Consider the following 23025-nt stretch of genomic DNA (forward strand, 5'->3'; position numbering starts at 1 on the left):
TAGTATTGTAAACTACTTTTGATAAATGTGGACCAGTGAGTTGACAAAAAAATCAGGTACTATATGACGGGATAATTTAGATCTGGCTTCAAAAAGCCGCAAACCTGAGGCAGCAAAATAAAGGTCTTGATTCAGGCCTAAAGTTAGCCCAGAGGATGCCAAAGCATTTTACTTTACTTTGAAGCATTCCTCTTTTTTAATTTAAGTGTCTGTAAACTTGCCTTAAACACGAGTTTAATATTATTTTAGCTCACATTGAGCTGAAGTTCTGGTGGGTTTTACTGTGTAAACCCCATGATGTTGAATGTGGTCATTTACTGTTACATTCACCACTATGAGTAATGGTGTTGCTCTGGCTTTTAGGCTTAAATAATAACCAGAAATTCTGCAGACACATTTCCTGTTAGTACAATGATACTTATCCTATACATATTACTGACCTGGGGTCACAGTATTCCCGTAGTCTTACCATACATCTACATCACAAATGCAAGCACATAACTAACTCCCTGTCAACCCCAAATGTATTCTGGGAAAACAAGTTGATTTTTAACTCTGGAAGGTTAATCATTAGTTTGGCCCCTTGTTGTAGGAAGGGGGACTTCTTATTTTGTACATTCCGTAGCTGAAGTTATCTGATCTGGCGCCTCTTGGTGACAGTAGCTAATTGTATCCACCACATTAATCAGGATAGTAGGGACATATTTAATGGACCTTTGACTGGGAACATTTTGAGTCAACATTAAAATACTCAGGGTAAGGATGCATATCTGACCATGTGGCTGTGGATGCCATCAATGTTACTATTAGATTGCTTAAACTAGAGAGTAAAACTCTTTTGTAGTCCAGGACCAACATGCAATACCAATAGTATAATAGTAAAAAAAAACCTTTAACCTCTGCAGGTGCGATCATGCAGTATAAGACTTTGTTATAGTAATGTTGCATCCTGATTGTGTGTTATTATCCTAAAATAAATTCAATCATATTGAAAATGTGCACCTAGAGGTGTGTGTTAGTACTTAGTAAGAGTTTGCAACACATTTAATACAGTGACTCGACAGAATTGTGTCGCACATTGTACTTTAAAGGTACACCTGAAAAAAGAGTGCACAATTTCCAAGCAGTGCAGGGGGCACCAGGTCATGAGCCAGCAGTCAGTAATCTGGCACACCCTGCACAGGAGTGCACTTTTGATAAATCTGGGCTAGTTACAGTTTGATAGACATTGCTATGACATCCGCTAGTATTACCTAGAGCAGCGGTCAGGAACCTTTTTGGCTGAGAGAGCCATAAGCGCCACATATTTTAAAATATAATTCTGCGAGAGCCGTACAATATGCTTCAAGGGCCTCCCCCCTGTACTAAGCCACCACTGGACCACCGAAAGAATGGTAATTCCCTGTAAAATAAAAAATAGATAATTTACATACGAGCTTGTGATGCAGCACATCTTGTCCAGCACTCTGGCTTCTATGGGGATGTTCTGCAGCCAACTGCTGCAGAACATCCCTAAACAGACGCCAACCGCCGCAGAACATCCCTATACATGAGGCAACCGCTGCAGAACATCCCCATACATGAGGCAACCGCTGCAGAACATCCCCATACAGACGCCAACCGCTGCAGAACATCCCCATACACAAGCCAACTGCTGCAGAACATCCTTATACACACGCCAACCGCTGCAGAACATCCCTATACAGATGCTAACCGCTGCAGAACATCCCCATATATGAGTCAACCGCTGCAGAACATCCCCATACATGAGCCAACCGCTGCAGAACATCCCCATACATGAGCCAACTGCTGCAGAACATCCCCATACATGAGCCAACTGCTGCAGAACATCCCCATACACACGCCAACCGCTGCAGGACATCCCCATACACACGCCAACCGCTGCAGAACATCCCTATACAGACGCCAACCGCTGCAGAACATCCCTATACAGACGCCAACCGCTGCAGAACATCCCCATACATGAGCCAACCGCTGCAGAACATCCCCATACATGAGCCAACCGCTGCAGAACATCCCCATACATGAGCCAACCGCTGCAGAACATTATAATACACATTTATTAAAGTGTCTGCACCAGTTTTCTGAGGACTTTGCACTGGATAGAACATCTTTGGAACTTGTACATGTATTTATAACGTGTTTGCATCAGTTTTGTGTGGCGGCTGCTCTGTGTCCCACAAGACAGAAAAATCTGCACCTAAAGGGGCCGTGCACAGAAATTATGTCTTTGGTCCAAGCTATGTGTCTAAGCTGCTACAGAACCTCATATTAATGTAGAAATGCAGTGTTGGGGTAAGATATGAGGGGATGATGCAGAGGGATCTGTAAGGGACACTTAGCACTTATCCTGGATGGTGCTGGATGTCTCTGGAGTATGCAGCTCTCTCCTCTGTAAGAATCAGCGCTAGGATTGGCTGCAGGCAGGTGGTCTCCTCCCCTCTCTCACACAGGAGGGAGGTGCCCGCCCCCGAATTAACCCCACGTACCCCTGCGTTGCTCTGCCGATTACATCCAGGGGCATAACTACAGCCGGGGGCACAACAGGGGCCACGAACATACGGCTAAATACGGGCCCCTGGTCTTGGCAGGCATCTTAGAAGTTGCTGCGGCTGTAGTTATGCCCCTGGAAAGGTGCCCTGGCTGCGAGCCAGATGCAGCCATCAAAAGAGCCACATCTGGTTCGCGAGCCATAGGTTCCCGACCCCTGACCTAGAGTTACATTTTATCAATTCTCGGTAATTTCAATTTCATTCTTGTTTAGCATAAACTGATACCCACAGAGAGCTGTTTGAACCGATTTTGGGGTATGAATGTGACCCATATACTTGTCATCAAAGGCTGTAGATCTTGCAAGTGCTATAAAGGAAGTCCTTCATCCAGAAGTGCTGTAAACTGACAGACAAATTTATTTCTGTAAGCTTGGGCACACACTCTTGGTTTTCAAGGCTCTATGTGAAGCCCACTGTGAAGCTGCAGTGGGGAGGAGACAGATACCCATTATATCTTCAGCATGTCAGTTATTGTTTTGGGTTTTACCTGTGACTTTACATTTGCAATTCAAAGAAACTTGCAGGTAAGGGAGCATTCACACGTAGCGTTTCATTGGCTACTGATACAAAGGGGGTCATTTATTTTTGGCTTTTCCCTTTTTTTCTCTTATATTAGTGAACTTTTGTGGTGCATTTGCATATTTTCAGTTTTGCGGCTGATATATCTTCAGAATCCAGATGTAGATGTACAAAAATGGCACAATTGTGGTGAAAATTGCAGTAAATTGGTGCAGTTTTGGTGCAAATCGTGTTCAAAAAGTTACAAATAAACTCCAGTTTAGTTCACTTCAGAAAAACTTTAGAAGAGATTGCAGAAGAATGTGCAACTTTTAAATAAAAAGTTGAAAAAACCCTGCAGTTTCAGCTGCATGATATTGTATATACTTGAGCACAAGCAGACCAGAGTATAATCCGAGGCATCTAATTTTACCCCTGTAGTATATAGCTAATCCTTTGTAGTATATAGCCATGCACTCCCCTGTAGTATTTAACCAGCCCCCTTTAGTATATAGCCAGCCCCCTTTAGTATATAGCCTGCCCCCTTTAGTATATAGCCAGCCCCCTTTAGTATATAGCCAGCCATCCCCCTTGAGTATATAGCCTTCCAGCCCCTTTTAGTATATAGCCAGCCCCCTTTAGTATATAGCCTACTAGCCCCCTTTAGTGTATAGCCTACCAGCCCAATTTAGTATATAGCCTACCAGCCCGTGTGGAGTATATAGCCAGCCCCATGTAGTACATAGCTAGCCATCCCCCAGTTTGTGCAGCACAAAAAAAAAAAACTAAGTTCTCACCTCTCCGACGCCCCGGGCAGGTCGTCATCTTACTTCAGCTCCAGATCAGCGACGGGTCCGGATCCGCGCACGCGGCCCAGCCGGCGCACACTAAGATGTTAGCAGTGGCTGACGTCATAGCTGTGTGGCCACTGCCCATGGACCTGCCACTGCCGACGGAACAAGAGAAGACCTGCAGGGGGTGCCGGAAATGTGAGTTTTGACTTTTTTTTTTTCTTGACTCGAATATTTTTGCTGAACAACTCGGCTTATACTCGAGTATATACAGTATATCTAAGATAAATCAAACAGGTCTAAAACCTGGATTAAAAATAAAACATGCACAAATATACTAACTAAAGATAAATGTCACCCAAAAAGTATAATATAAAAGTGTTTTATTACATAAAGGTATAAAAGAAATGTTATGTAAAAAAGTTAAATAACTTCATATAATATTGCAATGTATATATTTTTCTATTTCTATATTCTTTTTTATATGCCTCATAATATTGCTGAGTATTTATACTAATAAAAAATTTTGCCGTTTGCTCATAGTCTCCCATAGAGGATGTAAGTATCAATGCTTTAGTACTGGTAATGATATCATTCCAGATATTCCTATAATAAGGGATAGTTTTATTCAAAGTGTTTTATAATCTTTTATAATTTTACCAGGTTGAATGGTTTAGCCCTCCACATGACACAGCCTAAGCTTAAGAAGCCTGATTTATCAGAAATTGTGTATCTATCCCTAATTATAGGACCTGCATGAGTAATTTAGCAGTTGTGGAAGCATATGAACCTGCTCAATATCCACTAGTTTTTAAGGTCTTAGTGAAGACCAAATAAACACCAAATCTTATCAAATGATCCAACCGTGATGATCTAACATGTTCTCTTTTTCCCTTATACTCTTGTATAGAATAGCGTAGACTGTTACACTATTGTATAATTTTTGTAATATTTTTGGCCACCACCTTGTTAACGTAACCCTGTAGACACATTTAAAGTGTACATTGGAAACATATTGACGGAAACATATTGACACATGGACGGGCAGTTGACTGATGTATAGAAACCCCTACTATTATTAAATATAGATTTTAAAAGATGTCTGTGGCAAAATACCTCCCAAACCTTGAAGGAAATCCACCATTTGATGCAGTATGAAGCAAACATACCTTGAGAACTGATAGCTACACTGATGCAGAATGATATATTGGTTAACCCCTGAGCTGAGTGGTTTTGCTGAAAAAACAATGAATAACATTCAGGACCTTGGGAAAGCTGGGTCAGGCTGGCTGCCTAGATCAACACATTAGATCGACACTGAGCTTGTTATTAAAAATGGAGGTTAGTTAAGAATGACTAATCAACCTGAGATATGTTCCTGCATCAGTGTAGCTACAGCATTCTCAATGTATGTTTGCTTCATACTGCATCAAATCAAGTAGTAGATTTCCTTTAAAGGAAATCTACCACCAGGATTCAGGGTGTGTTTCAGATGCAGTTTTTGATGTCCAAACCAGGAAATGAGTGAAAAAAGACGAACAGCTTATCTGAATGATATGTTCTCACCCACTACGATTCACACCTGCTTTTGGCTTCAAACACTGCATCTGTAAAAGTGAACATGTGAATGCACCCTGAGGATTGTAAACCAATCACACTTACATGCATTGGTGCCATAAACTGATGAAACAATGCAGAGATAATCATATTTTTAATGAATACGTAAATCAACCTCTGCTTTGCCTCCAGGTAGCCATAAGTGATCTGGGCCTATGAAATCAATGTTCAAAGTAATTGTGTGGGCAAACCTAGCAACCGTCCAGACGTACAAATTGATGTTTCCAATGTACATGCTAAAGGAGTCTCACAAACATCATGTGAACCTAACCATACAAATATGACAGGTTTTTACTTATTCTCCATACATACTGATAGAACTGTTTTCATAGGTGGTCCCCGTGTCTCCTCCTTATGGCGCACGTTATGCATGGTCTTCAGCTTTCATATACAAACGTCACAATTATTGTAGTTTGGCTGTCTGCATGAGTTATAGATGTGGTGACGGTTATTGTGGCACTTAGTAAATGGGGTAGTATGCTAACTATAAAAGCTTTGTATACTTTTATACTATATGTTTTAATATAAATTCATCTATATCACAATAAGTTAAGATATTTGTTCCGACACATGTATTATGATGTGAATCTTATGACACTTGTCCCTGTGAGTGGATCAGAAAATGAAAAAAGCTTTTTAGAAGTAGTATATTAGTATTATAATGGCAGGACACAGACAAGGACAGTGAGCCCTGGCACTGAGACCCCCAATCTGTCCCTACCTACTTATTGGGTCCCCCCCCTAAACGGAGGCCAATAACTGGCGATGTTCCCTCCATGGGTAAGGTGTGAACACGTAACAATACAGACAAACAAACACAATAAGGCGAGGTATACAATCCGAGTTGGCAACAGCGGGGAATAACAATGATCAAATCACAATCCAAATAGAGTAGTCAAGACACAGGCAATAGATCAGAATTTAGAGAATACAAGAGAAGCTAGTGAACAAAATAGCAGTTTGACAGCAAGGTCTGATGGGAGCAGACAGGTATATAAGGCAGTTCCCAGGCACGCCTCCAGCAGCGCACTGGGGGAACTGTCAATCAGGCTAGTAACCCTTCCTGGACAGGGCTGAAATGCAAGGAGCTGGGTGTGGCTAAATTAATCCAAGCCACAGTTCACACACAAATTAACGCCACCTATTCTGACAATGTTACAAGTATACAGAAAGAATTGGATCTATGTTAAAGGACATCTACCATCAGATTTACTGATTGTAGATGCCCTCAACGAAATGCTTGTTACCTTGTCTAGGGGGATCATCCCTTTTTTTCTTTAATCCTGGGAGGCCTTTATTCCACTAAAAACAGCTTAATAGTATTAAGTAAATGAGCCTGAGGCGCTCTGCTCGATGTCAACGAAAGGCCTCTTGCCTTGCATTATAATATATGCACGACATCTTCTCTCACTGTTCTTCCTCATCCCTCACGCATTACCACAGACAGCCGGTGATGTAACCGGATGTCCGAAGTCTCCTGATCATACTCTCCATTACGAGTTAATAGAATAGACAGCCTGTCCAAGTCACTGATTACTGGAGGTGACACGTGTATAACAAGCAGTTGACCACGGCATCCAATCGTCATACAGTTTTAGCAAAATGCCACAATTAATAAAACATAACTTTTAATAAAGGTAAGTAAAAGCAACCACGTTCAAATCCGTGGTCCAGTTAAACCACACTTCATATGAAAAACACCTAGTGAGACAAACAACCACATGAACGGACAATTATGCCGTACCATAACTAGACAATATTTACAAGAGAAGCATAAGAGAGAGCCACATGCGAATTTGCCAGTGTTGGGAGTAGAAAAAAGGTTGGATCTCACCCGTCTTCATCCAGGGGCAGCTGCAGCGGGGACCGCTTAGTCCAGTGATGACCTGTTCGTCCCTACTGTAGCTGATAGCCTGATCCCCTTGTATTGCTCCGTTCATGTGGTTGTTTGTCTCACTAGGTGTTTTTCATATGAAGTGTGGTTTAACTGGACCACGGATTTGAACGTGGTTGCTTTTACTTACCTTTATTAAAAGTTATGTTTTATTAATTGTGGCATTTTGCTAAAACTCCATTATGAGTTAAGGTTAAGGAGAGCAGACAGAAGCCGGATTTACACGGCGCAGGTCCACTGCCTCAATGCATCCTGGTGATCATGTGTCAACATGTGATCGCCACGATGCTAGTAGACTGCTGCCCAATATTTACACATGTCACTGTTACTGTGACTCTTTTCCCCTGTAACTGTGGCTGCACACCAATTCTAGTCATAGTGTAAAATTATTCAAAATAAATGTAAGAAAAATCTAAACTAAAAGCATTAAAAACATGTGATATATAAATATTTGCATCATACAGTCCCAAAGACTATTAAATTGCCCTTTATAGGTTAACACTTTCTTACAGTCTTACAGTTTTTCTTACAAAATAGTTAAAAAACATATATTTTATGTGATTTAGGGCACACTTTCTTAGTGAAACTCAGGGTAACTCAGTCCTGCTAACCCCGCTCACACAAAGCAATTAATATCTTTCCCTGTATCTTTACAGTACCTTTACAAACAGGTAGTACTGTCACTAAAGGTCCTTTTAGGATTTTACAGAAATTATGCTGAAAAAAAAATAAACAGATGGATCACAGAGTTCAACCTCTTTCTCTCTGATATAGTGCAATGGAAATTACAGGCCAAATTTGTTTTTTCAACTATGATATAGGGAGTTTAGCTTAGATTTGACCACATCCATCTCCTCTGTGGAGATTCAAAATGGCACCCAGTTCCCTAATAAGTGCCCCCCCCCATAACAGAAATATATCACATTTCATGTTAACTTTCCATACATATAAGGAATTTCTTGCCCCAAAAAAGATTGTGCACTGCCTATTTAGCACAATATAGTAATAGGCATCTGTGTAGACTTCATGGTGTTGGACATTTCCTCTGTATGTTGATTAAAGCTTGGTCCAAGGTTCAGGTGAAATGCTGTAAATTTTGATATTCATCTCCATTCTGTGTTATTTATTTTCCTGGAACAAAGGCTTTGTAGAGCCTGGAGCCTACAAGTGAGTTTGCAGGATTTACTGAACTGAACCTAGAATTGTGGAACTCAGCATCTCCATTCAGCTCAGTGATTGTAGGTTTGGTGCCACAAGAGCAGGAGCAAGTCTATTGGACCAAACACGCTTGTAGGCAACATGCTTAAGTAATATAAATTATATATATATGGTCCTTGCTTCAATGATAATGAGCTTCAATGATAATTTCAATGATAATTTCATCCCAAAAAATGTTGTTTTTTAATCTCAAAATCTGTAATAATCTGAATTGTACCCATAATTTCTAGGTAAAACCTGTTTCCCACAGCAGGATCAATGTTTCGGCAAGATTCAGAAAAAATGTTCAAGAACCAATTACTGTGTTGTGAGTAATATCATTTTCAGCATTACTGTACATCATACTCTGTCTTCCAGTATTATCGTAGTTACCATATTCTTTGTCTATTTTTACCAGCCTTATCGCTAATGGAGATACCATGAACCCAGTGATGCGTCTATTGATCCCTAGGAAAGTCCTGGATCAGTGGGAGCTTGTTCTTGCCATGGTTACAGATAAAGTAAAACTCCGGAGTGGAGCTGTACACAGGTATATACCTTTTCGTTCCTCTACATCTGCTAGTCTCTGGACCTCCACCTACTTTTGTGTGCTTTTCTGAAGACATAGGTTATTATGTTAGAAGCCTTAGACCTCATGCACATGAGCGAATTTGTGGTCCATTTTGGCAATAGGAAACTGAGCAGCTGCACCACAAAAATGGCAGGAATATTTTGCGGCATGGCCAAGTGACTGCTGGCGCAGTGATCGTGTGCCATAGACCTATAAAGCAGCTGTGAGCTAGGTACCATTTTAACCATCGTATATAGTTGTGTGTCTGAGGCCTTAGAATTTCTTGAAACTCCAAAATTAGACAGTGGTTTTCTGCTTTGAAATTAACCGTCACTTTTGGCGCATGCGATCGGATTATGTAGCATCGGCGCCGGCAGAAATGGGGGGGGGGGTGCGGGGGCGTGGTCGTCGGACAACCGGACGGATTCGGAAAAAACACAGAATTTTAAAAAAGATTTGTGTCGCAAGATCAGCACTTACATGCACTAGGAAGAAGAAGGTGAACTCCGGTGGACCTCAGCGCAGCAGCGACACCTGCTGGATATCGGGTGCACGGACCTTAGTGAATCCGGGCAGACCCGAATCAGCATCGGACGGTGCGCAACAGGACAGGGTAAGTAAATGTGCCCCAATGCTGTTTTCTGTTGGACTTGTTCTTTTTAATGCAAACTGCTTTCACATGTATTTAAGAAGTGTCCGAGACACAAATGTGATGCACAGTGATGCACAATTGTGTTGCCCGTCCACCATACCCGATGCAACAGAAATGTCTGCACATAAAGGGGCATTCCGGTACACAGTCCGTGTGTCGCATCCCCCATATTAAAGATGCACCAAAAAAAGTTGGTGCACTCTGTTTGAACAGTGCAGGGAGCGCCAGATATGTGAAGAACGTGCGCCACAATTCACGAATGTGGTTCACTCTGCACACTACAAGGGAAAACTGCACCTAGTGCAGTGTGCTATGTTTTTGATAAATGTGGGCCAATGTACTCAGCAGCAGGGACTGAGCAGCAGATTTGTTAGATAAGAGCCTCCTATCAAGAAAGTTTTTGGGGTATAAAATGTAAGCTTTGCCAGAGCCCCAAAATTTGGAGCAGGTCCTTTTCTTGTTTGCATTTGGGGCTGTCATTTCTACTGTAATCAGTGTGTGAGCAGATCTCACACGGCAATAACATGCAGGATGCAAATTATGGACCCGTTGTTTGCAGTCTGTGAAACCGGAAACTCATTCATGTGCAGGCAGACTAATTCTGGAAATGACTGACTGGGTGGGTATTGAGAGTCATCCAGGAATCATTTCCGAATGATAAAGAAGTTATACTTGTCCAACCAGCATCAATGATTGTTTTATTTGTGATTCCACTCTTTAGATTATACACTTTGGAAGGAATTCCTGTTAATGATGGCTCAGAACTGGAATATGGACAGATTTATGTTGCAGTAGGCCGAGATAAATTCAAAAAGTTGCCATACACTGATCTCTTATTCTCCAAGTCATCTGTTAGAAGGGTGCAGGGGTAAGTGTAACCAAACTGTGTTGGCTTATCTGATATTATATATAGTATCCTTCTTCTCGCATTACCAGTAGTATGTCCCAATGTCTCTACTTGCACTAAGTATTTAGAACTAATATTTGTTTTTCATGTTCACATAATCGATTAGGTCTAAAGCATCTTCTTTGCCTCCTATAAATGGATACAGAAAGTCTAAAGAGAATGTAAGTAACTGATCTATAGAAGAATACATATGCAAATGAAGTTAAACTAAAATAAGTTTCATGCAATAACTATATAAAGTAGGTTGGTTACAGGCAGGTCTCTTAGGACCTGTCCCTCTCATTATCATGTACACATAAGGTATATCCCTAAAGACCCATACTCTAAGTTTAGCACATCATGGACTACTATGCCCTTTTAGTGTTTACTCGTTTTATGCACATTATTGGTTCTAGTGTTACTGGTCTATCCAAGCTTAACCTATAAATTAGGTTTCTATAAGTTTGAATATCTTTTTATGTCATAAATAGCTAAATTAAAATGTATTTTCTTTAGACTTTGGTCTAGGTGTAAGTCCTAAGGTTGATTTTTCTGTGCTTATTACAGAAATAATGTTGACTCTTGATTTTGGGTCCTGCAGGGTAGGTAAAAAGCCCCAGGACACTCTTCATCTCAGAAACAAAACAGGGAAAGTGACATTTTGGAATACCCCAGCAAGTAAAGAGTAAGGAGGCCTATCTTTAAAGCCTTACTGTAAAGAATAAAAACTTTTGCCTACCATAAGCAATGCTCTAATTTACACAGCGATTTGTGAGCTAACAGGCAGGAAGCTAGTAGTACCTTATCTCTCTGGCTGTAGGTTTGTTGCCATGTGATTCCGTAGATGAACGCACATTTAATATATCTTTTCTTTTTGATGTAGTATTTAACTGTATGATGCAGAGATCTAGTGCTCTGTCTTCCCTTCCTTGCTCTGCACTAGATCTCTGTACAAGCAGTAACACTGATTGTGTGTCCTGATTGGCTGAGCTGTTTGTGCAAGTGAATGCCATGAGTGCTATTGGCATCATTGCCCATAGCTGATGTCACAACCAGGAAGATCCACCGACAAAGCTAAGAGGATATTACAGAAAGCCTCATATATCTATTAGCCCTATATCTCAGGGTAGGAAGAAGCTAGAAGCATGCTGCTCTCTCCAGCTGTGCTAAAACTTTTTTTTGTCAAATAACTTTACAGTTATGCATCAAGGCAATGTCTTGAACAGGGCCACCACCTTAAATGCAGCCATTTTGTATCAAGGGTAAGTTTTTCAAGGGAACGTGGTTATGTAGCCTATGAGAGAAGACCAGAAAATTACACGCCACAATTTACAATAGCTCTTGAGGTTCGAAAGTTATCAACACAGAGATTTTCCAGCAATTCTCATGCAAATTCATATGTGGATCCATTGATTTTGGAAAACATTGAACACATCAAATAGCTGTGCATCGCAGGGAACATTCACGGTTGTTGTGCTGAGAACATTTTAACTTCATTTTAACTTCAAGAAATATTGCAAATCTGATTGTGGCAATCAGTTTCTGGTCTTGTTTGATATAGAACATGACCATCTTTCCATTGGAAAAACCTGCTCTTGGTCTAATGTAGTTTCTTTAAGAATGGAAGCCATGTTCAGCACATAAATAATGTGCCTCCTCGCCTATTACGTTTTGCTTATATTTTGATATGTAATTTTCCCTTTTGTTTCTGAAATGAAGTTTTTCCTGGGACTTTTCACCTGTTGTATCCTGTAGCATATATTGACATATTAGCTGTGCAGCTCATGAAGCATGTTCTTTTACTGGCATTGAAGAGAGTGAGAACCATACATACTTCTAGCACATACACTCACCGGCCACTTTATTAGGTACACCTGTCCAACTGATCGTTAACACTTAATTTTTAATCAGCCAATCACATGGCGGCAACTCAGTGCATTTAGGCATGTAGACATGGTCAAGACAATCTCCTGCAGTTCAAACCGAGCATCAGTATGGGGAAGAAAGGTGATTTGAGTGCCTTTGAACGTGGCATGGTTGTTGGCGCCAGAAGGGCTGGTCTGAGTATTTCAGAAACTGCTGATCTACTGGGATTTTCACGCACAACCATCTCTAGGGTTTACAGAGAATGATCCGAAAAAGAAAAAACATCCAGTGAGCGGCAGTTCTGTGGGCGGAAATGCCTTGTTGATGCCAGAGGTCAGAGGAGAATGGGCAGACTGGTTCGAGCTGATAGTAAGGCAACAGTGACTCAAATCGCCACCCGTTACAACCAAGGTAGGCAGAAGAGCATCTCTGAACGCACAGTACATCGAACCTTGAGGCAGATGGGCTACACCAGCAGAAGACCACAACGGGTGCCACTCCTTTCAGCTAAGAACAGGAAACTGAGGCTACAATGTGCACAAGCTCATCGAAATTGGACAGTAGAATATTGGAAAAACGTTGCCTGGTCTGATGAGTCTCGATTTCTGCTGCAACATTCGGATGGTAGGGTCAGAATTTGGCGTCAACAACATGAAAGCATGGATCCATCCTGCCTTGTATCAACGGTGCAGGCTGTTGGTGGTGGTGTCATGGTGTGGGGAATATTTTCTTGGCACTCATTTGGCCCCTTGGTACCAATTGAGCATCATTGCAACGCCACAGCCTACCTGAGTATTGTTGCTGACCATGTCCATCCCTTTATGACCACAATGTACCCAACATCTGATGGCTACTTTCAGCAGGATATTACGCCATGTCATAAAGCTGGAATCATCTCAGACTGGTTTCTTGAACATGACAATGAGTTCACTGTACTCAAATGGCCTCCACAGTCACCAGATCTCAATCCAATAGAGCATCTTTGGGATGTGGTGGAATGGGAGATTCGCATCATGGATGTGCAGCCGACAAATCTGCGGCAACTGTGTGATGCCATCATGTCAATATGGACCAAAATCTCTGAGGAATGCTTCCAGCACCTTGTTGAATCTATGCCACGAAGAATTGAGGCAGTTCTGAAGGCAAAAGGGGGTCCAACCCGTTACTAGCATGATGTACCTAATAAAGTGGCCAGTGAGTGTAGGTCTGTCCTCTTGCAGTTGGAGTGCTATTTATTTGGAGGGGTCACCAGCTGTGTAATGAAAGATCTTTAGAATGGGACCATCAAGTTTGTATCTAACAGACCAGCACATTTAGTTTATAGTCTATCAAGTCCTACATTTAATTTTCTATTTTGGGCTTTAACACAAATCTATTACATTATCCTTATGCAGATTGCCTTTGCAGGCATATGGAGTCTTAAAGGCAATGTATGATCTGCTTGGGATTCTAAGCAAGGATAATAAGATTGTATGCCTGAAAAGGTGGCTGGTGGAGGCAATCTACATAAGAATAATGAATTTCTTCCTGACCCAAATTCATGTGGAATATATTAAATTGTGCCATTGTATTAGTTAACCAAAAAAAAATGCTACGGCACAATGAAGTAAGGCAAACATTTCTAAGAATGTCTTTTAAGGTTTAATGAAATAGGATTTGAGAATTTGTGACATAAGTTAATAATTGTGGTAATGACACAAACAACGAACAAATACTATGCACAGGAATAACTGGACAAAACCAGACCTATATACAGCATATAGTGAGTCAGCTTGGAGGGCACGTGGGCAATGTTTAACAGAGTTCACTACATTGGCTGCACAGTATATTCAGCCATCATCATCCTCCTATTTCATAAAGAATACATTAAAATCAAATGTTTGTACTCATATGTGACATGCAAAGGATACTCAGGAGACAAGGTTGTTAGAATAAATCATATCTGTTGATGTTATTTATACAGGAAGATCTATCAGAGACACACGGTATGGAAGTGTTATCAATAAATGCATAAGAATATTAACCCCTTAAGGACGCAGGGTTTTTCCGCTCATTTCTCGCTCTCCAACTTCATAAATCCATAACTTTTTCATTTTTACGTGTACAGACCTGTGTGAGGGCTTATTTTGTGCGTAACAAATTTTACTTTCCCGTAATGTTGTTTATTTTAACATGCCGTGTACTGCAAAGCTGAAAAAAAATTCCAAATGTGGAAAATTGTGGACTCAAAATAACACCTCAGCTTTATTCTTTGGTTCGGTGCGATCGCGGTGATACCAAATTTATATAGGTTTTATTGTGTTTTAATACATTTTCAAAAATTAAACGAATGTGTACAAAAAAGAAAAAAAATTTTTGCCATCTTCTGACGCTAATAACTTTTTCATACTTTGGTGCACGGAGATGTGTGAGGTGTCATTTTTTGCGAAATGAGGCGACGTTTTCATTGCTACCATTTTGAGGTCTGTGCGACATTTTGATCATTTTTTATTTACTTTTTTATGTGATGTAAAAAGGTGTAAAAGTCGCATTTTGGACATTTGGGCGCCATTTCCCGCCTCGGAGGTCACCGCCGTCCGTAACCGTTTTTATATTTTGATAGATCGGGCATTTTGGGATGCGGCGATACCTAATATGTTTGTGATTTTTACTGTTTATTATGTTTTATATCAGTTCTAGGGAAAGGGGGGTGATTTCTTTTTTAATATTTTTAATATTTTATTAATTTTTTTTATTTTTTAAACTTTTTTTTTTCTTTTTTTTCCCACTATTTCTTAGACCATCTAGGGTACATTAACCCTAGATAGTCAGATCGTTCCTACCATATACTGCAATACCACTGTATTGCAATATATGGCATTTTTGCAGGTCATTCATTACAATGAGCCAGTGGCCATGTAGCCTCGTGTCAAAAGAAGACCCGAGGCTACCATGGCAACCGATCGCCGCCCCCCGATGACGTTCAGGGGCGCGGCGATCGTAAAAAAGATGGTGGTGTCCGCGCCGCCGTCTTTTAAACGCCGCCGGCGACTTTGCCAGCGGCAATGACAGGGTTAATGGCCGTGATCGGTGCAAGCACCGACCGCGGTTGTTAGCGGTGGGGGTTTTCTGCAAAATGCAAAAAACCCCACCTTTGTATGAAGAGGACTCAGCCTGTGAGCCCTCTTCATACACTCCTTATACCTCTGCGCCGTAGAGCTACGGCGCAGAGCGTTAAGGGGTTAGAGGAACACAGCTGATGCATTGAATTATATGTTGTACTGGGCCTGAAGGGAGGAGCATGACTATAGGTTCTAGGAATACAATGAAAATAAATCATGCTCCTTCATGACCTGCACCATGCATTATTCAATAAATTAGCTTAGACTGGTGTGTTCCTTAAACCCCTCCGCGCTGTACAATTATGGCGCAGAGGTGCGGTGGTGTGTGAAGAAGGCTCATGGACTGAGCCCCCTCATACACAGGTGGGGTTTGCTTCATATTACTGCAAACACCCACCGCTAATACCCGTAGTATTGCAGTATAAGGTAGGAACAATCAGACCATCTAGGGTTAATGTCATTAAAGAAAAGTTAAAAAAATTTAAAAACCTAAAAGTTCATGGCGACTACGTGATCCTCTGTGGTAATAATATGATACACAGTTTTAATAAACAGTTAAAATCACAAACACGTTAGGTATCACCGCGTCTCGAAATGCCCGATCTATCAAAATATAAAAATGGTTATTGGCGGTGAACCCAATAATGCAAAATAGCACCCAAATGTCCAAAACGCTTCTTTTACAACATTTTAGATCACATAAAAAATGTATTAAGAAGTGATAAAAATGTTGCACAGTCCTCAAAATGGTAGCAATGAAAACGTCAGCTCATCTTGCAAAAAAAACCCTGTACCATAGTATGGAAAAGTTATTAGCGTCAGAACATGGCGAAGTTTATTTTTCGTACACATTTCTTTAATTTTTTAAAAATATATTAAAATGCAATAAAACCTATATAAATTTGGTATCACCGTGATCGTACCGAATTAAATAATAAAGTAGAGGTGTTATTTGGAGCGCACAGTGAAAGTCGTAAAAACTGAGCCTACAAAAATAGTAACACAAACACATCAATTTCACCATATTTGACATGGCATGGGATAATAAATAACCTCCCTGAGAAGAAAAATTTGTTACGCAGAAAATAAGCCCTCACACAGCTCTGTAGAGGGAAAATTTTAAATGCTATGGATTTTTTAAGTTGGAGAGCGAGAAATGAGAGAAAAAAACATACGTCCTTAAGGGGTCGATAATCATAACATTATTATGAATCTATGGACTATTAGAAAATTATTTCTTTATAAGAACGACTTCTTTTTTTGGCAATATCATAGGTAGTATTAGGCGAGAGCATGATGAGAAAAACCTCATCAATTCCCTGATCCCTGGAGCTGAATATGCAAACAATCTGAATTTCTTTTTTATGCTTAACTACAGTATCTGCTTCTTTTTTCTTATTGACACTGGGCCAGTGATTTGTTTTCAATTTATTCAATGGTGGGGTGCCCTTTAAAGGGGTATTCCCACGAAGACACGTTTCTTATATGTACTCAGAATAACAAAATAACACATTCTCTAATTCACTATTATTGACAAAAATACAGCATTTCACAGATATAAGTCCAACCGGTCTCTATCAGTCCAGGTGGACACAATTTCAGTTGCCCCTAAACATGACCCTGTAACTTCTGACTTAGGGCCATCCTGGATTTACGTGTGAGATTGTGGAGCTGAGATTTCTATCTGTCTATGCTGTGTATCTGTAGCCACGCCCCATGCACAGAGCTCAGAGGCACTCACTGATTCATATCCTGTCAGAACCTGGTGAGCAAAGAGAGAGAGGCTGCAAACTAGAAGCTACAAAGAGATAAGGGACCCGGGGGAAGGGGGAGGCAGACACATAGCAGTGAGATGTAGCAGAGCCCACAGTGTAACAGTGTAAAAGCCTCTGTCTGTCAGCCTATGTGTAATCTCATGAATCTCTGATGTCAGAATCCAGATGAAAGTGTATATGAACCCTGTATCCTGTTAATGTAACCACACTGTCACCCCACTAAACTAGATGGATAATACAGTAATGTGTTTGCTTAGAGAGGCCCCACCCGCACCCCTATGCACTGTGCAGCATAAAGAGTGATAGGAGCTAAAACAGCAAGAACACTGAGTAAAATTGTAAAGTAAGGGTGATGTCACACGTGCCGCTTTGTCTGCGTTTGCATCGGCGTTTTGTATGGAAACGCCTGCGATAGGGAACGAGCCACCGGTGTTTTGCGTTAATTGTCAAAAACAACCTATATATCAGAAGACTCTGCCAGCTGATTTATCAAAGGCCAAAGGCACTTTAATGATTCTGACAGCAGCAGAGCTCCAAAGACATACATATACTCGTCGTAAGGAGGTGGCCTAACGATAAAGCATTGACATGCTCAAGCTCATCAATAAGTAGGTGTACCAATGACAAATATTATACACCAACAGGAAATGACTATAAGTAAGGCACAATTTGGAGAAGGGGTGCCACAATGCTTTCTGTATAGAGTCTTGCTGACGTGCTGTTGTAGATAACTCAGTACCCCTCTGATATTGATAACTCAGTTCCGATATGAAATAGATTCTTCGCTACTTATCTGTATTAATAGCTTTCTGCGGATCTCATATTGATAATTCACTTAATATAAATATCCAGCTGATTGACATTTTTGTGGTCACCTTTGTCCTTATCATGTTACCGGCTTTGTAACTAAGAAGTGTGTAGTGAATTAAGAACAATGGCCTTGATTATATGTTACCAGCATTTGTAAAAGACTTCTACTATATGACTTTGTTGTAACTGACCCAACAATCAGATTTCTTCATCGCTAAAAGGGAGACACAAACAATGGATATCATGTGTCATTATTGTGTTATGCGTCTTTTCATTCTACATATACCATGAGAGATCACACAATGAGTGTTACAGTAACTGTTCTTGTACACATAGTACATTTACTGTATTTTAGACCCAAGGACTTCTCCATCTGAGACACTCTTCTGGAATGTATTTATTTATGTGGTTACCAGAGGAACTGCAGAAGCCGAGGGACTTGTTTCATCCACCAGATAATGGGAGATAATTAGGCAGGTTGTTGTAGACAAGAGAAGAGATGTGTTTTGCTACTAAGGAAACTCACACTGCAACCACAAGCACATGTTCCCTTAAGACCCTTAGGCCTTAGAAAAGTGTCCCTCAGGAATTGCGGGTTTGTCGCTGAGGACTAAAGGTGTTTAGGAAGCAGTATAAGGTGTATTGTAAACAAGTCTTCATTATATCTATGTATCTGTCTATCTATCTGAATTTTCTTTTTGTGAATGCTGTGTATTTTGTGATTAGGAAGGCAGATCTGCCTCAATACTACAAGGCCTTTTCTGAAGCACTTGAGGTAGCAACAATCTCCAATGGGGCTCTTGTGAAACAAACAGCATACTCTAGAAAAAGGGACCTTTAATGTCCATTGTAAAAAGGCTTCCAGAAAGTTCAGGATCTTGGGGTTTGGCCAATGCTTCCTCTTCTGCAGGAGGTTTGTCCTGATTTCAGCTCCATCTGCTTCAGAGCTGTGTGCGGCTCAGGGGCAGACAGGCAGGATGTGATGACATTAGGCAGAGTTGGATGCAGCATATTTTTAAAATATTTTACATCAATAAAAAGAGGGAGCACTATGAGGGGGTGGGCAACAGAAATATAGGTGTTATGAGGGGGAGGAGCTACAGAATAGGGGGCATAGGGGGCATCATAAGGGGGGGCGGCAGGCATGTGGGGGTATCATAAGTGGTGTAGAAAGAAAGAGGATGGTTTTTAGTAGGGGGTGCATTAATAGTTGTTGGGCTACATTATATTTGGAATAAACAGTGGTGATTATACAGTTTGGGGGTGGGCACAGGGTGGGTTGTAACGGGGCATTATACTTTATTGGGGCCACTAAGGGGAACATTATAAAATTTGCCGCACGGGAATTATCCTGTAATGTAATTTGCTAGGGGTGGGGTAAAGGCCCATTCCTTTTTTGGCATTCTCAAATTTGGGTGAAATGGATTTGGATGTTATAATGATTTGGTCAGCGCTGATCGGAGAAGAGATTAATCATTTGGCTTGTTAGTAGTATTTCAAGCAGTTGAAGTTCTATGAAAGTAATGGGCATAAGTATTAAAATACCATCTTTTTTTGACAGAGACATGAACGTCACACTAAGTCTACTGGAGGTTCTGCTGATAATGGGGATCATCTCATATCTCCTCAACCTCCTAAAGCAAAACCAAAAGGAAATCCAGAAACTCAGATACTGAACAAACCTGTCCGTGTAAAACAGAAGAAAGAACTGAACAACAATGTTGTTGTCTACCAAGAAAATGGTGAGTACTGTTAACCAGAGGGAGTGTAAAGCCCCTTCTACACTGGCGTTTTTCACGCGCGAGTTCTGCGCGTGCATTTGACGCGCAGAACTTGCATTGCACTCTGTCCCATTGTATTCAATGGCTCTTTCTCCATTAGCGTTGTTTTTGACGCGCGTGCTTGCGTTCGTTTGCACGCGCGTCAAAATCGCAGCATGCTCTATTTTTGCGAGTCACGCGCAATTTTCACGCCCCATTCAAGTCTATGGAGATGCATCAAGAACGCATTGCACTCGCAATCATTGCAAGTGCAATGCGTTTTAAACGTAAGGGTTGCTAGGTGACCAGAATAACAGTATTTCCCCTGCTCGCGAACGATCATTTAATTAAAAAAACACAGTGAAGAACAGTGAAGAATAGACTAAAACCAGTGAACACAGTGAAAACAGTGACCACAGGATCATTTAAGAGAAAAACACAGTGCAGAACACAGTGCAGAATAGATTACAGATGTTCGGCACATCTGCTTACTTGTCGGGAGATACGCGCGGAACGGTGCGGCCAAAATAGCATGTGAAGAACAATATATATGTGTGAAGAACACATTGCAGATGTATTTAAACATCTGCAATTTGTTCTTCACACACATATATATTGTTCTTCACATGCTATTTTGTTCGCACCGTTCCGCGCGTATCTCCCGACAAGTAAGCAGATGTGCCGAACATCTGTAATCTATTCTGCACTGTGTTCTGCACTGTGTTTTTCTCTTAAATGATCCTGTGTTCACTGTGTTCACTGTGTTCACTGGTTTTATTCTATTCTTCACTGTTCTTCACATCTGCTAACTTGTCGGGAGATAATATACACGGGGAACAGTGAAGAATAGATCGCAGATGTTTGCAACTTATCAGAAGACATTATTTTTTAATTAAATAACCCATTTTAATCCCAAACCATGGCCCTTTGAAAAATGCTCGATTCTCCCATTGACTCGCGCGTGAAAAATGCGCCGAAAACGCAAAAAAACCGCTAACAACACGCGCGTGAAAAACGCAAAAACGCTAATTACTCCAAGGAAAAATGGAACAAAAACGCAGCCAAAAACGTCAGTTTTTCACGCATTGCACCCTGACGTGAAACGCAACGCTAGTGTGGAAGAGGCCTAATTCTCTAATGTCTTATAACTTTAACATGTACAATGGATGTGTTTTTAATGTTAGCATTATTTATTCTGTGAGGTATGCTAGGACAAGGCTGACCATTTACAAGTCTAATGACTATAAGCAGTCTGAAGATTTGGGATATACTGCACTGAATATGAATAGATTCTACATTTTACTTTCCAAATTTAAAATAGACAAAAAAACATATGCCTGGCATGGCTTCAATGAGAGGTTCCTGTGGTTCTCTAATATTTTTTGTCTGACAGACAAAGAATATTCCTTTGGTTCCATCTAGTGGTTTATTCGAATATAGTTTTCTAGAGAAACAAAGCAATGAAAAATATTTGTAAATTTAAACAATTTATTACGCCTTACATCTAAATAATCGACATTATGAGATGAAAAAAACAAAGTAAAGGGATTCGAGTATAATCCTAGGGGAACGAAATGCAGCTGTTAGGCCCCTTCCACACTTCTGTTGCAGATCACGTCAGAGTCTGATCTGGGAGCGATCAGGGTTTGGTCAGTGAAAAACTGACATTTTGCATCAGAATGCAATCAGTTTTCAGTCAGAGTTTGTTCAGTGTCTCAGTTTTTCACGCGCGTTTTCAATGCAATTTCAATGCGTTTTTCACTTTTTCATGCGTCCATCTGCGCATGAAATGGACTCAGTACTGAGGTCTATGTTTTCTATGGCAATAGATGCGTGAAAAACGCATTGCACTTGCATGTCTCTCAGAGTGCAATGCGTTTTGGATGCATCTCCATAGACTTGTATGGTGCGTTTTCCACACGCGTGACTTGCTAAAGTAGAGCATGTCGAGATTTAAACACACGTTAAAAAAAACACGCGTGTGTGCGAGAATGCAAGTCTGAAAAGACCCATTGATTACAATGGGTCAGAGTGCAATGCAAGTTCTGCGCATCAATAGCATGCGCAGAAAACGCGTGTGAAAAACGCAAGTGTGAAAGGGGCCTTACTGTTAATAAAATAACCAGCAGCAGGCTTCCTTCACTAATAAAAGGTCCAACCCAATCGCAGAACTTAACAGGTGAGATATCATCTGGACTATACATTGAAAGGAGTATAAATGAAGCCCATCAGAATAAGGCAGAACTGCGCTTTTTTGGAATTCCACTACCTTATGGAATTTTTTTTCCAGCTTCCCAGTACAAGGCACAGAATATTAAATGGTACTACTAGAAAATAAAATTTGTCTTGAATATAACAAGCTGACAAATAGCTTTGTAAGCAAAAACAATCAAAAAGTTACGTCTTGTGGACGGTGAGGAGGGAAAAATGGAAATGCAAAAATACTGAAAAAAACTTGGTCTTGAAAGGGTTAATAAAATGGCCAGCAGCAGGCTCCTCCCACTTATAAAATGTTTAGCAGAAGCCCCCTCATTAGTGAAATGTCCACAGCATGCTACCCATGATAATTAAAAGTCCACAGCAACCTCTCCTCACTCATTAAATGTCCAGCAGAGCCCCTTTAAAAATAAATTAACTCTGTACTTACCTCCGGCTTCCTGTTCTTCCTGTGGGTACTGCTACCTCTTTTCATCACTGCCTCCAAGAAGAGTGGGAAGAGGTACGGTCGATTTGCCCGCTCACACACTATGATGTGATCATCCAAAGACACTGCAACGTCATAGTGTGTGCATGGGCATAGTGCATAGACGTGCCTCTGCCCATGGAGATGCGGGGAGCGCCGAAGGTAAGCACCAAGTTCTTTGGCCTTGGCCTGGGATCGTTGTTCTATGGCCTGGTAGCCGGGTACTGCTGGTTATATAGAGGATATAGGAGATTTTAACTTCACTAAATTGATGGGTCCAGACTACATGAAAGGAAACCTACCATGAGGTAGATGTGATGGTACATTCCTCCTGCCTGCCTCTGCCCTGAT

General features: G+C 40.9%; 1 protein-coding gene across 8 annotated transcripts in view; it reads left to right on the top strand.

Moving 5' to 3' along the window:
• DCDC2 (doublecortin domain containing 2) overlaps positions 1 to 23025 on the top strand; it is a 123548-nt gene that overhangs the window by 26866 nt on the left and 73657 nt on the right. For 4 of the 8 annotated variants that reach the window (XM_072152441.1, XM_072152444.1, XM_072152448.1 and 1 more), the window contains 5 exons: positions 8822 to 8898; positions 8989 to 9120; positions 10515 to 10661; positions 10807 to 10861; positions 19793 to 19973. In XM_072152441.1, the coding sequence (XP_072008542.1) occupies positions 8822 to 8898; positions 8989 to 9120; positions 10515 to 10661; positions 10807 to 10861; positions 19793 to 19973 (592 nt within the window). Of the gene's footprint in view, positions 1 to 4405; positions 4421 to 8821; positions 8899 to 8988; positions 9121 to 10514; positions 10662 to 10806; positions 10862 to 19792; positions 19974 to 23025 lie in introns of all 8 variants that reach the window. The other 4 variants (XM_072152440.1, XM_072152445.1, XM_072152443.1 and 1 more) reach the window with 2 other exon arrangements.

The sequence above is a fragment of the Engystomops pustulosus genome, chromosome 5 (genome assembly GCF_040894005.1).
Source record: "Engystomops pustulosus chromosome 5, aEngPut4.maternal, whole genome shotgun sequence".
NCBI classification, from domain to species: Eukaryota; Metazoa; Chordata; class Amphibia; order Anura; family Leptodactylidae; genus Engystomops; species Engystomops pustulosus.